Here is a 13,496-nt window from a genome sequence, read left to right on the forward strand (position 1 = left end):
GGGGAGCAGCACAGCCAACTGCTTGCGCGGTACCTCAGTTTCCCCCAGGCACAGAGTCCGGATCCTAACTCCCCCCTCCTGCACCCCACCCACCCCTGGTCAGCGGAGGCGCGGGTTTCTATCCCCCGGCCCCATCAGAGGACTCTCCACAGCCCCAGGGCTCTACGGGGGCGGGGCCCACCTGTGCCGGGGGCGGGGCCGGTGCGGGGGCGGGACAGGTGGGTGTGCCGTGGCGCCGGAACGGGCGACTGCGCGGGGAGCGGCGGGCGGCGCGCACCTGGGGACGCGTCCTTGTGGGCAGAGAGCGAGGGCGAGCGAGCGCGCGGGCGGGAAGGGAGGGGGGCAGGCGGGCCGGAGAGAGCCTGCGACGGGGAGAGGCACGGAGAGTGGAGCCGGGCTCTGCCCAGTGGGGAGACCTGAGCGCCGCCGGCCGCCTCGCGGGCCGAGCATGAGCCCGCGCCCTGCCCGAGAGTGGCCGGGGGCCACGGCCTGGGCGCAGCCCTGAGGCGCTGGGCTGGGGCCGGGACGCCGTGCGCCCGGGGCGCGGGGCCGACAGGGGGCTGGGCGGGGAGCGGCCCGCGCCGGCGGCGGCCGCCTGGGCACCCAGCCATGGGGAGCCCCCGGGCCGCGCTGCTCCTGCTCCTCCTGCGCCCGGTCAAGTTGCTGCGGAGGCGCTTCCGGCTGATGCTGGCGCTCGCCGTGGTGTCCGTGGGACTCTGGACGATCTATCTGGAGCTGGTGGCGTCGGCCCGGGTCGGCGGGAACCCCCTGAACCAGAGTAAGTAGCGCCGGGGCGCGGGGAGGGGGCGAGGTGGGCGGGGGCAGCATCGGTGGCTCCCGCGCTGAGGAGAACCGCCTCCCCGCTCAGATCCGATTTCCACCTCGCTTGGCGTCCAGGTGCCCGGCACCGCCCCGCCGCCTGCTCCAGGAGAGAAGGGGTGCGGGAGCCGAGCCCCGCGCCAGGCCTGCCTCCGGGCCATGTGGGGCCGAGGCATCCTCGGGGCTGCTCCTTCTCCCCTCAGAGGGCCCCCCCCCCGCCCGCTCCGTGGAAACGCGGCCGCCGGCCCAGACCTGGGGCGCCTCCAGCCGTGCCAGGCTTGCAGTCCCCGTGGAAGAGGAGCACGCCGTGCACTCGCGGGCTGGGGCTTGTGTCTAGGATGCCCTGGGCCGCCTCCACCGAGGCCGGCGCTCCAGGCAGCGCGGCCCAAACTTTGCTCACCGTCTTCGTTTTGGCTCTCTCGGATTCTTTTCTGCTGAGTTTCCTGGGGTTCTTTACTTTACTCACACCTCTGAGAGCCGCCTGCCACCCCTTTCCGTTTACTTCTCCCCTTCCTCCAAGTGTCCCACCACCTCTCTGAGCCGTCCCGCCGAGTCCTGGGCACCCAACCAGCTAGTGATCAGAAACGCTGCTTGGGCACCGTGCAGAATCTGCCCGACTCTCCAGACCCTACTCGAGGAGACAGTGGTGTGGGCCAGACCGTGGATAGCTTTCTTCTCTTTTTAACTTCGCCAAAGCCACTTAACTGTTTTGTGCCTCAGTTTCTTCCTAGTAAAATGGGCGGGAATGGTCTCTTTTTTAATTTTAACAGGCATGGCCATCCGGGATGATTTTCAATTTACCATTGATGGAGCTAGCAAAATAAAACTCTGAAGGTGTCAGGGACAATAAAAGTTCAGTGTAATAACTTGAAAAAACTGTGGAGACACTCCCAGAACACCCAGGCCCCTTTCCCAGGCCCAGGGGTGAGTGTCATAGTTCCAGCATATTGTCTCCTGTGCCTTCATTCCCCCTTTCAGGAAACTGAAGGAATGGCTGATGAAATCGCTAGTGAGAAGATGCTCTGACATGTACTTGTGTCAACCAGCTCTGCCTAGAGATGGGTGTGGTATTTTTGCCTCCTCCTGTGGCCAAAGAGAGGGAAGTACTAGGGTCAGTAACTGAACTGGTTCAGGGTGTGGGTGTATATATATATATTTATGGCACAACCTCTCTGTAACAGCTGAAATAATTCTGGCTCTGAGTTGAGAGCTGGGCTTACAGTCGGTTCTGCCTCTAACTGGTTGGGGGAATCCAGGGGAAAATGGCAGCCTCTCAGGTAGGAGAAAGTTGGACTAAATGATCTTCAAGGCCTCTTTCAGTCTGGATGTAAGATCGTGTGACATCCCCAGCTTGAGCGTTTCCCAGGCCAGAGAGCTCCACACACCATGAGGAGGGCTGTGCTTGGCTGTAGTTCCACAGCTCTGAGTGGGGGAGTTCTTCCTTCTGATGACCACATTCTGCCCTTGCTCCCTGAAGCCGTCTCCCGTCTTCCCTTCAAAAGACGCAGTGAATCTCCTCTCCCATCGTCCCAGGTGCATGAGCTCAGTTGGATGGTGTACAGGTGGTGAGCTCCTGGAGGAGTGTCTCTTGGGGAGGTGGCATTCTCTTGGGGCACCTTTCTGCAGTGTGGCCACCATTTCTTTCATGTGGAAGCCAGAAGGATCCTCTGCACAGATTAAAAAGAGATGAAAGTAGTTGCTTTGTGATCCTGAAATTAATGACCTCCTTTCTTCCTTCCCCCACCCCCAACACATACTTTTCCTTTACCTCAGTTGTGTTTTCGAAATCCTCAGACTGAAATCAGTTTGCCATAATCATAATCTCACACTTGGACTCCCACCCTCGTTGACTGTTTCATCCTTAGCCGTCAATTCTTGGTTCTGTTTGGTTTGCCTTCTAGATGAATCTTAACTCTCTGAGTGGGTTTCTTTATTCTTTGTTTCCTTTTCCATCCTGACTCCTCACCAGAAAAATGTTCCAGTTTCCTATTCCAGAAATGGCTTTTTTCCCTAACCACCATTTTAAATGAGAGTTTAGCCTAGGCCCTGATGGGTCACTGGTTTCCTCTTCCTGCGTCCTTGAACCCTGACCTCGTCTGCTCTGCAGGGTGACTTTTCATGCTGCGCTGTTCCATTGTATTCTACTGTTCCCTTGATTTCCTTTTAGAATGAGGTTTAGGCTCTTTGTCTCCCTTCTTTGTTTTAAAGAAGGCCAGACATCTTGCATCAAAGTCCTCTCTTGTCCTTGTAGTTCTTACTTCCGGCTTAGAGAGTGTCCTCTGAAGGGAAAGCAGGGGAGGGGATTAGGAAATAGGTAGGAAGGAGGTTGCTAGCATGTCCTGCTCTGCCCCCAAGCATGCCAACAGCAACAACCCTAGTAAAACATCCTCCCCACCCCCCGCACTGTATCCATGGCCTTGACCACAGGAACCAGTGCCCTGTCTTGGCTCCACTTCCCAACAAGCCACCGTCCCTCTTCTCTGCAGCATTCCCTGCCAACTCACTCCACCCGCAGCTTTCCTGTCATCTGTAAGACCAGCTTCCGTTACCAAGAACCTTTCATTTGCTTGGCCCTGTGTGACTGGCACATTGATTGGGTGCTGGAAGAAGTGTATAGAGAAATGGCAGTCACAAACTCCAGGGTGGTAAAGTAATGACAGGGGACATGCTCCCTGCTTCATCTTCATGGAATAACCCAGTAGTTTAAGATACAGATGATGTGCAATTTGGGCTCCATATGTAGAAAAGGATACAACCACAATGCAGGCACAGAGAAAAGCAACCCAAATCATTAACAAATACAAAATGGGTCCCTTGGACAGAAGGAGAGCTGTTCACTCGCTCATTTAAACAAATATTTAGCACATGGCTGGAGCAAGCAAGGCATTGTGCTAGGATGTTTAGGTAGAATGATGACTAGGTCATGGTTTTGCCCTCTCAACAGCTTTCTCTCTAGGAAGGGAGTTCAGGGGTATATATAAAAATAAGCATAATATGAAGCTATCATTAAGTTTGCAAGTGTAGAAGGTAGGTACTGCTGTGAAACTTCTGGAAATGTGATTTGGCTTTTTCAAATAACATTTCGTAGAAATGGTGACATTTCAAGAGATCGTGAGAAGTTGGTAAGATTTTAGTGCATACAGAAAGAGAAGGCTATTCCAGGCAGAAAGCGTGGCATAAACAAGGAATGTTAAACATCTGGGTTTGGTGAAGCAGAGGGTATGAAGGAGCATTTAGGATGGTGCTATGCTATGAAAGACTTTGGAAAACAACCTTAAAGAGAGGCATTTATTCAGGAGATAACAAAGCATTGAATTGTGGATTAGGGTAGCATTGTAGAGAAGGACAGGCAGGGGAATACTAAACCAGTTACCATACTTGGGTGTGATCGTGGTGCCTGAACAGGTACTGAGAAGGTCCCTTGCTGTGGCTGGCAGTTGCTCCTTAGCTGCTGAGTCATGAAGCTCTCTTGCGGACAGCTCAGGGTGTTAGGAGGCATCCAGAAGGCTTGGGGCAGTCACTCTATCCCAACAGGTTCATAAGTATTTCAGTATTTTAATAACTGGTGCAGCTGTACCAGTATATACTGGCTGCTGTTCCCAGCAGCCCTGGGAACAGACTGTTACTGGAAGTTAAAAAGACTCTCCATTCTGGCAGGTTGTAGCAAGTTATACCCATCTGTTCAGATTGGATTAGCTAAGTCCTGCCTGAGGGCAGACGTCTCCACAGAACGATTTCTAGGTTCTTTGCTCTCTAATTGACTCTGCTGCTGAGACTAACTTGGTGCTGGGGCCAAGAGGTGGCATTTGGGCATGAGCCAGGGCTGAACGACAGCCAGTACCAGCCTCTTCTAGATCGCGCGAGGCTGGGTCTGGTATGGCCCCATCTAAGTGCCAGGGTTACCTGCTGAGCCCCACAGTGTTCTCCAGCTCAGGAATCAACCAGCTTTTCTGCCTTAAATCTATACCACACCTCTGGTTGGGCCCTTGTGATTTCTCATTGACTCTGAATGGGCTGAGGCTGGTGTACCCACAGATGTCAGGCAGGCACTTCAGCCCAGGGTCACCACAGCCATTCCGATTTGGAAAGGCTACAAACCCTCCAGTAACAGAGGTAACTTGGGGCAGTGTAGTAATCTGAGACGCAGGCAGGAAGAGAGGGAGAAACAAATGAGACAGACATACAGGCGGAGCAGCTCAGAGTGGAAGCTCAAAGCAGAGGACAGGTCTGAAGGGAAGCTCCACTACTTCTGTGCCCAGGGCCTTGGGGCCAGGTGTGTGCTGCCCTGTCTGGGCTGCCACTCTTTCCAGATAAAGCGCTCCTGTGGCCTACTGAGCTCTCTTTACCTTGTCATCCTGGCCACCCTGCTGCTGCCTGTATCTTCAAATCAGTGTTCAATTCTGCACGTTCTAGACACTCAAATAAATACCTTCTGGTTATGGATGGTAAGCTATGAATGTCCAAGCACCTGATATCTTCCACTGGCAGTCACTCTGTTTATCGTGACTGACCCAAGAATAGAGCCTGGGAATTCTTGTTCCTTGTACATAATATATATAAACAACAATAGCCTTAAACAGAAATGCAATGGTTAAGCATTAAGCCATCAGTGCTTTTATATATATATATATATATATATATTTTGAGAGGGCATCTCTCATATTTATTGATCAAATGGTTGTTAACAACAATAAAATTCTGTATAGGGGGGTCAATGCTCAATATACAATCATTAATCCATCTCAATTGCTTTTATATTTTAAGTGTGTTTTCTTTGGACCTCACGCTGTCTGTACCAGGAACTCAGTGTGCAACACCAGGAGACCTTACCCAGACTCGGTGTCTCCCTTGCCTGGTCTCTCCAGGCCCCATTCTGACGTGGCCAGCCCCAGTGCAGCCACGTAGCCCAGCAGGCCTCTGTGTGAGCTGAGGCCTCCTTCGCTTGCTTGGTGGGGCTGGGGCTGCTTCTGACTCCCTGTCCTGGTAGTTGTGGATACCCTGCATGGCTCAAACTGCATTGCAGCACTTGGTCTTCTGAAACAACCACTTCTGTGCTGGTTTTTGGAGTGACTAGTAGTTGCGCTGCAGTAATTTTCCAGGCTGTGGAGCCTGGGCTTGCCCTCTAGTGTCGAGCTTTATGGAACAGAGCAGAGCAGCCGCCATAGCAGAGTTTGCTTTGGAAGAGGGCCTAGAAGCTGTTCTGGGAGCTGCTGTTCACTGTTTCATTCTCCACCAAGTTGTACCAGTCTCAGAATCTACCCTTTCATATTCCATGAGCACTTTTCTTTATATTCAAGGATGATGAGGTCTAAACTAGGCCAACCATACATTTTGAGCTTCCAGACAATCCTTCTTTGACCTTGTGATCCACAATGAATAGATTTGTATGTTATCTGATATTAAAAAATACTACTGGAGAGTTGAGAATAGTTTGGATGGTGTATTAAAGGGTGTTGGGCTGAATATGTTACATATTCTGAACAAAGCATGATGAATAGGTCTTCTAAAAAAATTTTTTTGAGGTGCAGTTGACATTATATTAGTTTCAGATATACAACATTGTGATTTGACATTTATATGTATTATGAAATGCTCACCACGATAGGTATAGTTACCATCTGTCACCATACAAAGTTAATACATTATTGACTGTAGTCTCCATTCTGTACTTTTCATCCCCGTGACTTATTTATTTTATAGTGGAACTTTGGACCTCTTTATCCTCTTCTCCCTAGTTCACCCATTCTCTCACCCCTAGATCTTAACATTTTTACAGACTCTGAGGTTCTAACTCTTGCTACTTTCAGTGTTAGAAGTAGCCACAGGACAAGCAAAAATGAATATTCTTTTTAAGTTTGTGAAATTTCAGTATGTAATTTATTTCCTGTGCTGAAGTTTTATTTCTTAACTACTAGCCAACTTTTTAAGAAAATAAGGATGCAAACTGTCCTCGTGGTGCCTAGCTGTGTTGTTTTTTTACTTTTCATTGAAGTATGTTATATATACAGAAAAGTGCACATGTAAGTGTACAGCTTGATGAATGTTGGCAAACTGAACATGCCTATGTGACAAGCATCCTGATGAACAGCGGAATGTCGCCTGCACCCCAGCAGCCCACCTTGGGCTTCCTTTCAATCACTAGCATTCACATAGATTAATTTAGCCTATTTTTTACTCTATGTATGAAAACGTGGTTTATCTGAAAAATAATATTTATGAGTATTAAAAATAATGCATGTGCAGTATACCAGATGATAGCGGTGTATCTGGACCATATTGACCCCTGTAAAATGACTTTTTAATGCTTTAGGCACCCTAATACAACTGATAGAATAACTTAAGGAGTGGCCAAGGAATACTAAGGACTAAAATGTCCTGGGACACAGCCCTATGAAGCTCTCCACTGGGGCTGCTGCAAGGACTGAGTGACCAACATCGCTTATCCTGTGTATGAGAACCCTCCAGAAATTTTTCTTCTGGTCTTGATATTAGAAATAGCTGTGCTTCTTTTGAGCAATCAATTTGTTTTAATTTTCACTGGTCATGTAAATTGTATAACCCCTCAGGTTACTCCCTTTGTATTGGTTACTAGAAATATTGACAATTCAATTTTTGGTTCATCTGGGGAAAAGTGTAAAAGATTTTATGGTCTGCACTTTGGTATCAATTTTACGTGTATTCCCTCCCCCCTCCCTCCCACCCCATGACTTCTAGTTTGTGTCATCTTACATCCTTGTAAGATGGTCCTTGTAAGCCACTTAAATTTTTTCTGGACCAAATCAAGGCATAAGAGAAGTCAATACAAGTGCTGTGATATACATAAAAGTATGAGAAGAAATTAGCAGTCACCTGTAATCCCACTAGGCTGGTCTAGAGATTGGTAAGAAAAAAAACAGTATAATAAGCTGTGATAACCAGATGATGGATTCTGGAATACCATAAATAAGAATTCTAAATTAAAAACAAAAAAGCTGAAAAATTATTTTTCTGATCTTTTATTTTGGTCTTTATTTAGGTATTGAAAAATGGAATGACATTCAAAATTAAATTTCCACCTTCTTATGTATGAAAAGAGTATCAAAAGCTTAGATTTACAAAGAATGTTGGGGCCTGAGCTATTGTTATTGGAAACAATGACATAAATTCAAAAAAACTTGGGGAGAATTCAGTAAAGCTTGGGGGCAGTTCAATAAAGCTTATCCCAACATGACTAATAAAACAGCTGAGGGGACTGGCCAGGAGAGAGAAGAACTTCCAGCTTGGCATGTGGGCGCCTACCCTCCAGGCCAATGGGGAGACTGTGGATGTGCAGACCTCTGGCCACTGCCCAGCCTGCGGCTTATGGATGCACAAAGTCATAAACCTCAGAGTTCCAGCCCCTTTACGAACAGATGAACAAACAGATGAACGAACAGAAATGTCATCTGCCTCTTCTGCTCATTCCTTCTTTCCAGCTGTGTTGCTGTGGTGCCTGGCAGAGGCCATGTTTGCGTTTATACTCTGTAGCAGGTAGAATTGTGCTTTGTGGTATCAGCACCTGGGAAGAAGGCCCAAGGATGGGAAAATGAGAGAAAAAAAAAGGTGAGAGTGAGAATAGAGAAATGATATTCCAGACAGACCAAGGATTTTATATATATATATATATAGCAAATTGTATTTTCCAATTTTTACCTATTGTGCAAATTTTGAGTAGCTGCGGAGGTGATTTCATTTTTAAACTTGAGGTAAAATGCTTATGGGACATTTACATTTTTGTGGGGGACTGACTGAGAAAAATGCATTGATGGTTCCTGGAAAAAATTTTGGAATTTGAAGACAGGGCGGGGTTCAAAATCCATGCTCTGTTATTCACTAGGTGACCTTGCATGAGGTATTTGCTCCTTTTCAAGCCTCAGGTGCTCCATCTGGGTAATGGGGTTTCTGAGGCCCTCCCTGGATAGCTTTCCTTATAACTAATGAAGGCTTAGTGAGCCTTGCACGTATTAGGAGTTTAATGAATGTTAGTTCCCATGCCTTTCCCCTCAGCGTTCACAGTCTGGTAGGAGTTAGATTGGCTGGGCAGGTGGGAGTGGACAGATGCATTCCTCAGTTAGCTCCCTGCCAGTGCTTCGTCGTCCTCTCACGGGCCGTGACACAGCTGTGCCCAGTCCCTTGGCCATGCCCATCCAGTACCTACCAGGAAATACTCACTCGTTAACCACTATTTTATCTCCGTGATGTCTGGCGCTGCCTTCATCTTTCCATCCCCATCCCAGGAAACATTTGCATTGGCGGAGAGGGGTAGGTTAGGATTTTGTTGAGAATGAGAGATTTCGGGGATGTACCAGGGCACACAACTCAGCCATGGGGAAATGGCAGCCTGTCCCTCACCTGCATGCCTCTGAGCACTACTGTCTGAGGATTTCTAGGTTGCAAGATGGGAACATTGGGCAGTTATCTCTGTTTAAATCTTAGCTTTGTAACTGACTTTTCGAGTCCTTAGGCAAGCCCCTTTTCTTTTGAAAGCTTCAGTTTCATAATCTTTGGAATGGGATGCCTCTTTCAGAGGTAGGTTTGCAACCTCTCCAGTGTCACTTAGGGGCCAAGGGACAGACGACCTTGGCCATTCTGGCACTGGTCTTTAAAGACTCAGTTGTCTGAACTGAGAGGTGGCAGCTGTCCTCCTGCTCTGGCTCCTTGGTCTCCATACAAGCAGTTGACCTCCAAGATTAAAAGCCTTTCTGCTGAGATCCTCTTACAAATTCTGATCCACTCCCTTCCATCCTGGCTGCCAGCCCCGGGGTTCAAATGGATGCAAGCAGGCATGTGCACACACACCGTCCCCTCACCAACCAGCTGGTCTCAGACTCTGCTCACTGCCACCTCTGAGTCAAAGAGTGACCAGGAGAGTTAGCATGCTGAGGATTTCCTCAGGAACCAGGGACAAGGTGTTAATGTATACAGCTCTCATTTCTCTTTCTTCTTTCAGCTGACTTGAGGGTGTGGGAAAAAGGAGAGGACAAGGGGGGCACATGCCCAGTGATCAACTCCCAGCAGCAGAAAGCAGGGAGGTTGCACAGGCACAAAGAAGGGGTAAAAGTTAGGGAGAGAAACTGAGGGAGAGACATCAACCCCATTTTTTCATTTGATTCATTGACTGCATTTTTCAAATCTATAATTTTATTTGGTTTTATTTCAAATTTGGTTCCTTTTAAAGTACTATATTATGCTTCTGTTTTTAATAATTTAAATTCATTTTATCTAATCTATCATCTGAAGTTGTTGGCTGCCCCAAACTAAGAAGGTTGCCAAAGTGTTAGCATCTGCTTGCTGCTCTGATGTTCATGTCTTCATCTTTTGGCCCTTGGAAATGTCCTTACTTTATGGAGAGCTTAACTATGTAAACAAAAAGAAGCTTGTCATAGTTTATCCTACATTTCTTAGTATTCTGCTGTATTTCCCAAAAGGAAGTCCTTCAGCTTGAATTTTTGAGACTCTAGCTCCAGTAGTCTGTGATTATTGGTGTGTGTGTGTGTGCATGTAACTAAGCAAAGGTGAATATTTCCATTTGAGGAATATAGCATAAGCTAAGTAGAACTTTAGGGAACACAAGTCCTGTAGTGCAGAGGCTCCCACTGTATGAAGCAGACGAGGTGAGAAGGTGGGTGTGACATGATTGTGGTGTCTTGAATGCCAGGCTGCTGAGTGTGGACTTGTAGGAGCAACATAAATTTGTTAAAGCAGGGATTTGATAAGATGAAGGCAGTGTTTCCTTATTTGCACCTACTGATTCATACTTTAATTCTTCAGACATGTATTGAACACCTTTTATGTCTTGGGAACAGTGATTACAGGGAGATTAAACTGTTGGAAGTTTGCAGGTTGTCTTGGAGATAGAGAGGCCACTCAGCTGGTTATTGCAGTGACCTGAAGTGTGGGTGATGAGTACCTGGCTGAGAAGGGGGTCAGAAGAAAGCTGAGACCCATCAAAGAACCGACAGAATTTGGCAGCAGAGTTGAGGCAGAAGGCAGCAGAAGACTGAAGTTCTGGGTCTCACACAGTTCTCTGGCTACGCTCTGCCTTAATCACTTTAATTAAAGGCTGCCTCGCACACCCAGCATTTCAAAAATGTTCTCATGAGAAGAGAACTCTTATATCTCACACTTTCCTCTCTCGGACTTGCATACTGGGCTGGTTCTGCAGAAGAACACAGAAGGACAGGACACAGACATTCATTCAGCAAACATTTTGAGCATTCATTATGTGCCCAGCAATGCTCTAGGTGTCAGGGATGTGGATGGGAGTCTGCTGTCATGAGCTTACATTTCAAAGGCCGATATTAAACACGTAAACAAATAGGTAAGAATTTCAGTGGTGACAAGTTCTTGGAAGAAAATGAAACATGGTAATGGCACAAGTTTCTGGATGGAGGGCTGAGAGAAAAGAATAGCTCAGAGGGCCAGGGGCTCTCTGAGAAGTGGCCCCCTCAAAAAAATAGGTAACTTGGGGGTAGAAGACGTGGTTAAGTACCAAACAAGTGTGAGGATTACAAAAGCCTCAGGAATTCAGAGAATGGGAGCTGGGTATAAGAGCAGAAGGATGTAGAACAGGATCAGGATGAGCACCTCCTTCCTATGCCCCCATTGTCCCAGAAACAATGTCCTCCTTCCCCTTCCCCGCAGAAACAGAGTCGGCCTCAGACTCAGTTTCCTACTGGGAGGACCAGAGAAAGGTGCTGGCCAAAAGCTGTGTCTGGGCCTGGGGAGAAGTAATAGTGGTGGTTTTTTCCTCATTACAAATTGGATTCCAAAACCAGTATGGCAAGGGAGGATGTCTACGAACAGCCCAGCTGGAATTAACCTCTGCTCGCTGTTCCCTCTCAGCATTTTTTTCATACCTCCATTAGTGCACTTATCAAAGTCTGCCTTGCATCAGAGTTATTTATGTCAGTGTTTGTCTTCTGCCACAGATTGTGAATTTCTAGAGTGCTGGACGAGGGCATTTTCCCCCCTTTGCTGCCTTAACAGAGATTTTTCTTTTTATTAAGATATCATTGATATACAATCTTACAAAGGTTTCACATGAGCAACATTGTGGTTACAACATTAACCCATATTATCAAGTCCTCCCCACACCCCATTGCAGTCACTGTCCATCAGCATAGTAAGATGCTATAGAGTCACTACTTGTCTTCTCTGTAACACAGAGATTTTTAACCTTTTGTGGCTTGCATACACTTATAGAACCTGATGAGGAAACTGTGGTCCCTCCCCCCAGAAATCACCTGCCCCCTCACACCTTCTGCATGCTATTTTGGGGAGGTATGCAGTCCTCTGACACCTGTCTGTGGGTCTCTAGTTAAGAACTCTACTGAGTGTTTTGCCCAGTACCTGGTAGGTGGTAAATTCCTAGAGCTTGATGAGTTGGGGAGACCCTCCTGATCAAATCCCTTTACTCTAGTTGCCGGGCACAGGTGTCAGGTGGGAGGGAGAGCCAGGCAGCATCTCAGTGGAAGAGATGTGGAAGAGCATGCACGCACCCTGGAAGTGACCATCCAGGCTGCAGTAGCTTCCCCATTGCTTCTCGTCCCTGGAGAAGCCGAGCTGGTATCTCCTCCCCATGTATCTCCTCCCTGGTATCTCAGACTCTTAAATGCTGCTCTCCAGTCTCATGATATTCTTCTGCTTACCTTTCTGAACTGTGCCCTTCCTTTTAATCCTCTCTCTTCCCGGAAGCCTTCCTCAGGTATTTCAGTCCAGCTGACTTTACTCTTTTGGGAACTTCTGTCACAGTTAAGTTGTTTGATACTCACAGTTGGTATTTTCTTTATGTTATCTTTTAAATATTTTCTTTTATTCCTGTGCCATCTGGGTTGGTCTTGGATACTACAGCTAGGTTGTTAGAGAAACCAAAGATGGTCCAGAGTATCTGGTCATGCAGTTGAGTCACTGTCCCCATAGGCATTGAAGGTGTGCTTGGAAGAGGCAGGTGGTTAACTCAGAATTGAGTTGGCACAGCTTTCATTGTGCCCACATTTCCTTCATATGGACACAGCCATCCTTTCTGCCTTAACTTCTGAGGGTGCTGTTGTGTCCTCCACACCATTTGCCAGTGTCTTTACTCCTTTTCTTCCTTCCTTCTTCACAACATAGTAGTCAGGAGCACATCTCTGGAGTCAGACTCCCTGAGTTTGAGTCCTAGCTCCTGTGCTTGGTAAACTATGCTCAGTAAGCAGATTACTGAGCCTTGATATGCCCCAGGTCTTCATCTGTAAAATGGGAATATTAGTTATACCTCCTTCACTGAGTGACAATTTTTTTATTGTGACAATTAATAACACACAGAAAGTACTTAGAACAGTTCCTGTACATAATATTTAATAAATGTTAGCTGCTGTTATTATTATTATTATTATTATTATTATTATTATTATTGTCATCATTTAGTCAGCTTATATAGTCCCTTTGTTTCTCTTTTGATTGATTTTGGGGTAATAGCTGTCCTTCATATATCATAAAGAATCCTAGGACAGGAATGGATCTCAAAGATTTTTAAATTCTGAGATGGCATTTCTTATTCCAAGCCAAAAGCAGACATCTCCAATCAAACAGGAAATCCTCTTACTGAGCCCAGCCACAGTCTAAAAATCTCAACACAGCTTGCCAGGCAGTCACTAGAAATTGATTTGAGTTGCCTC

The 13,496-nt window shown here is 47.2% G+C and overlaps 1 protein-coding gene across 1 annotated transcript in view; it reads left to right on the plus strand.

The window, feature by feature from the left end:
- Positions 1–310: 310 nt before the first annotated feature.
- B4GALNT3 (beta-1,4-N-acetyl-galactosaminyltransferase 3) overlaps positions 311–13,496 on the plus strand; it is a 93,337-nt gene continuing 80,151 nt past the window's right edge. The window contains exon 1 of the mRNA XM_017643955.3: positions 311–778. Within this exon, the coding sequence (XP_017499444.2) occupies positions 610–778 (169 nt within the window). The 5' untranslated portion in view covers positions 311–609. The remainder of the gene's footprint in view (positions 779–13,496) is intronic.

This window comes from Manis javanica, chromosome 15 (assembly GCF_040802235.1).
Source record: "Manis javanica isolate MJ-LG chromosome 15, MJ_LKY, whole genome shotgun sequence".
NCBI lineage: Eukaryota > Metazoa > Chordata > Mammalia > Pholidota > Manidae > Manis > Manis javanica.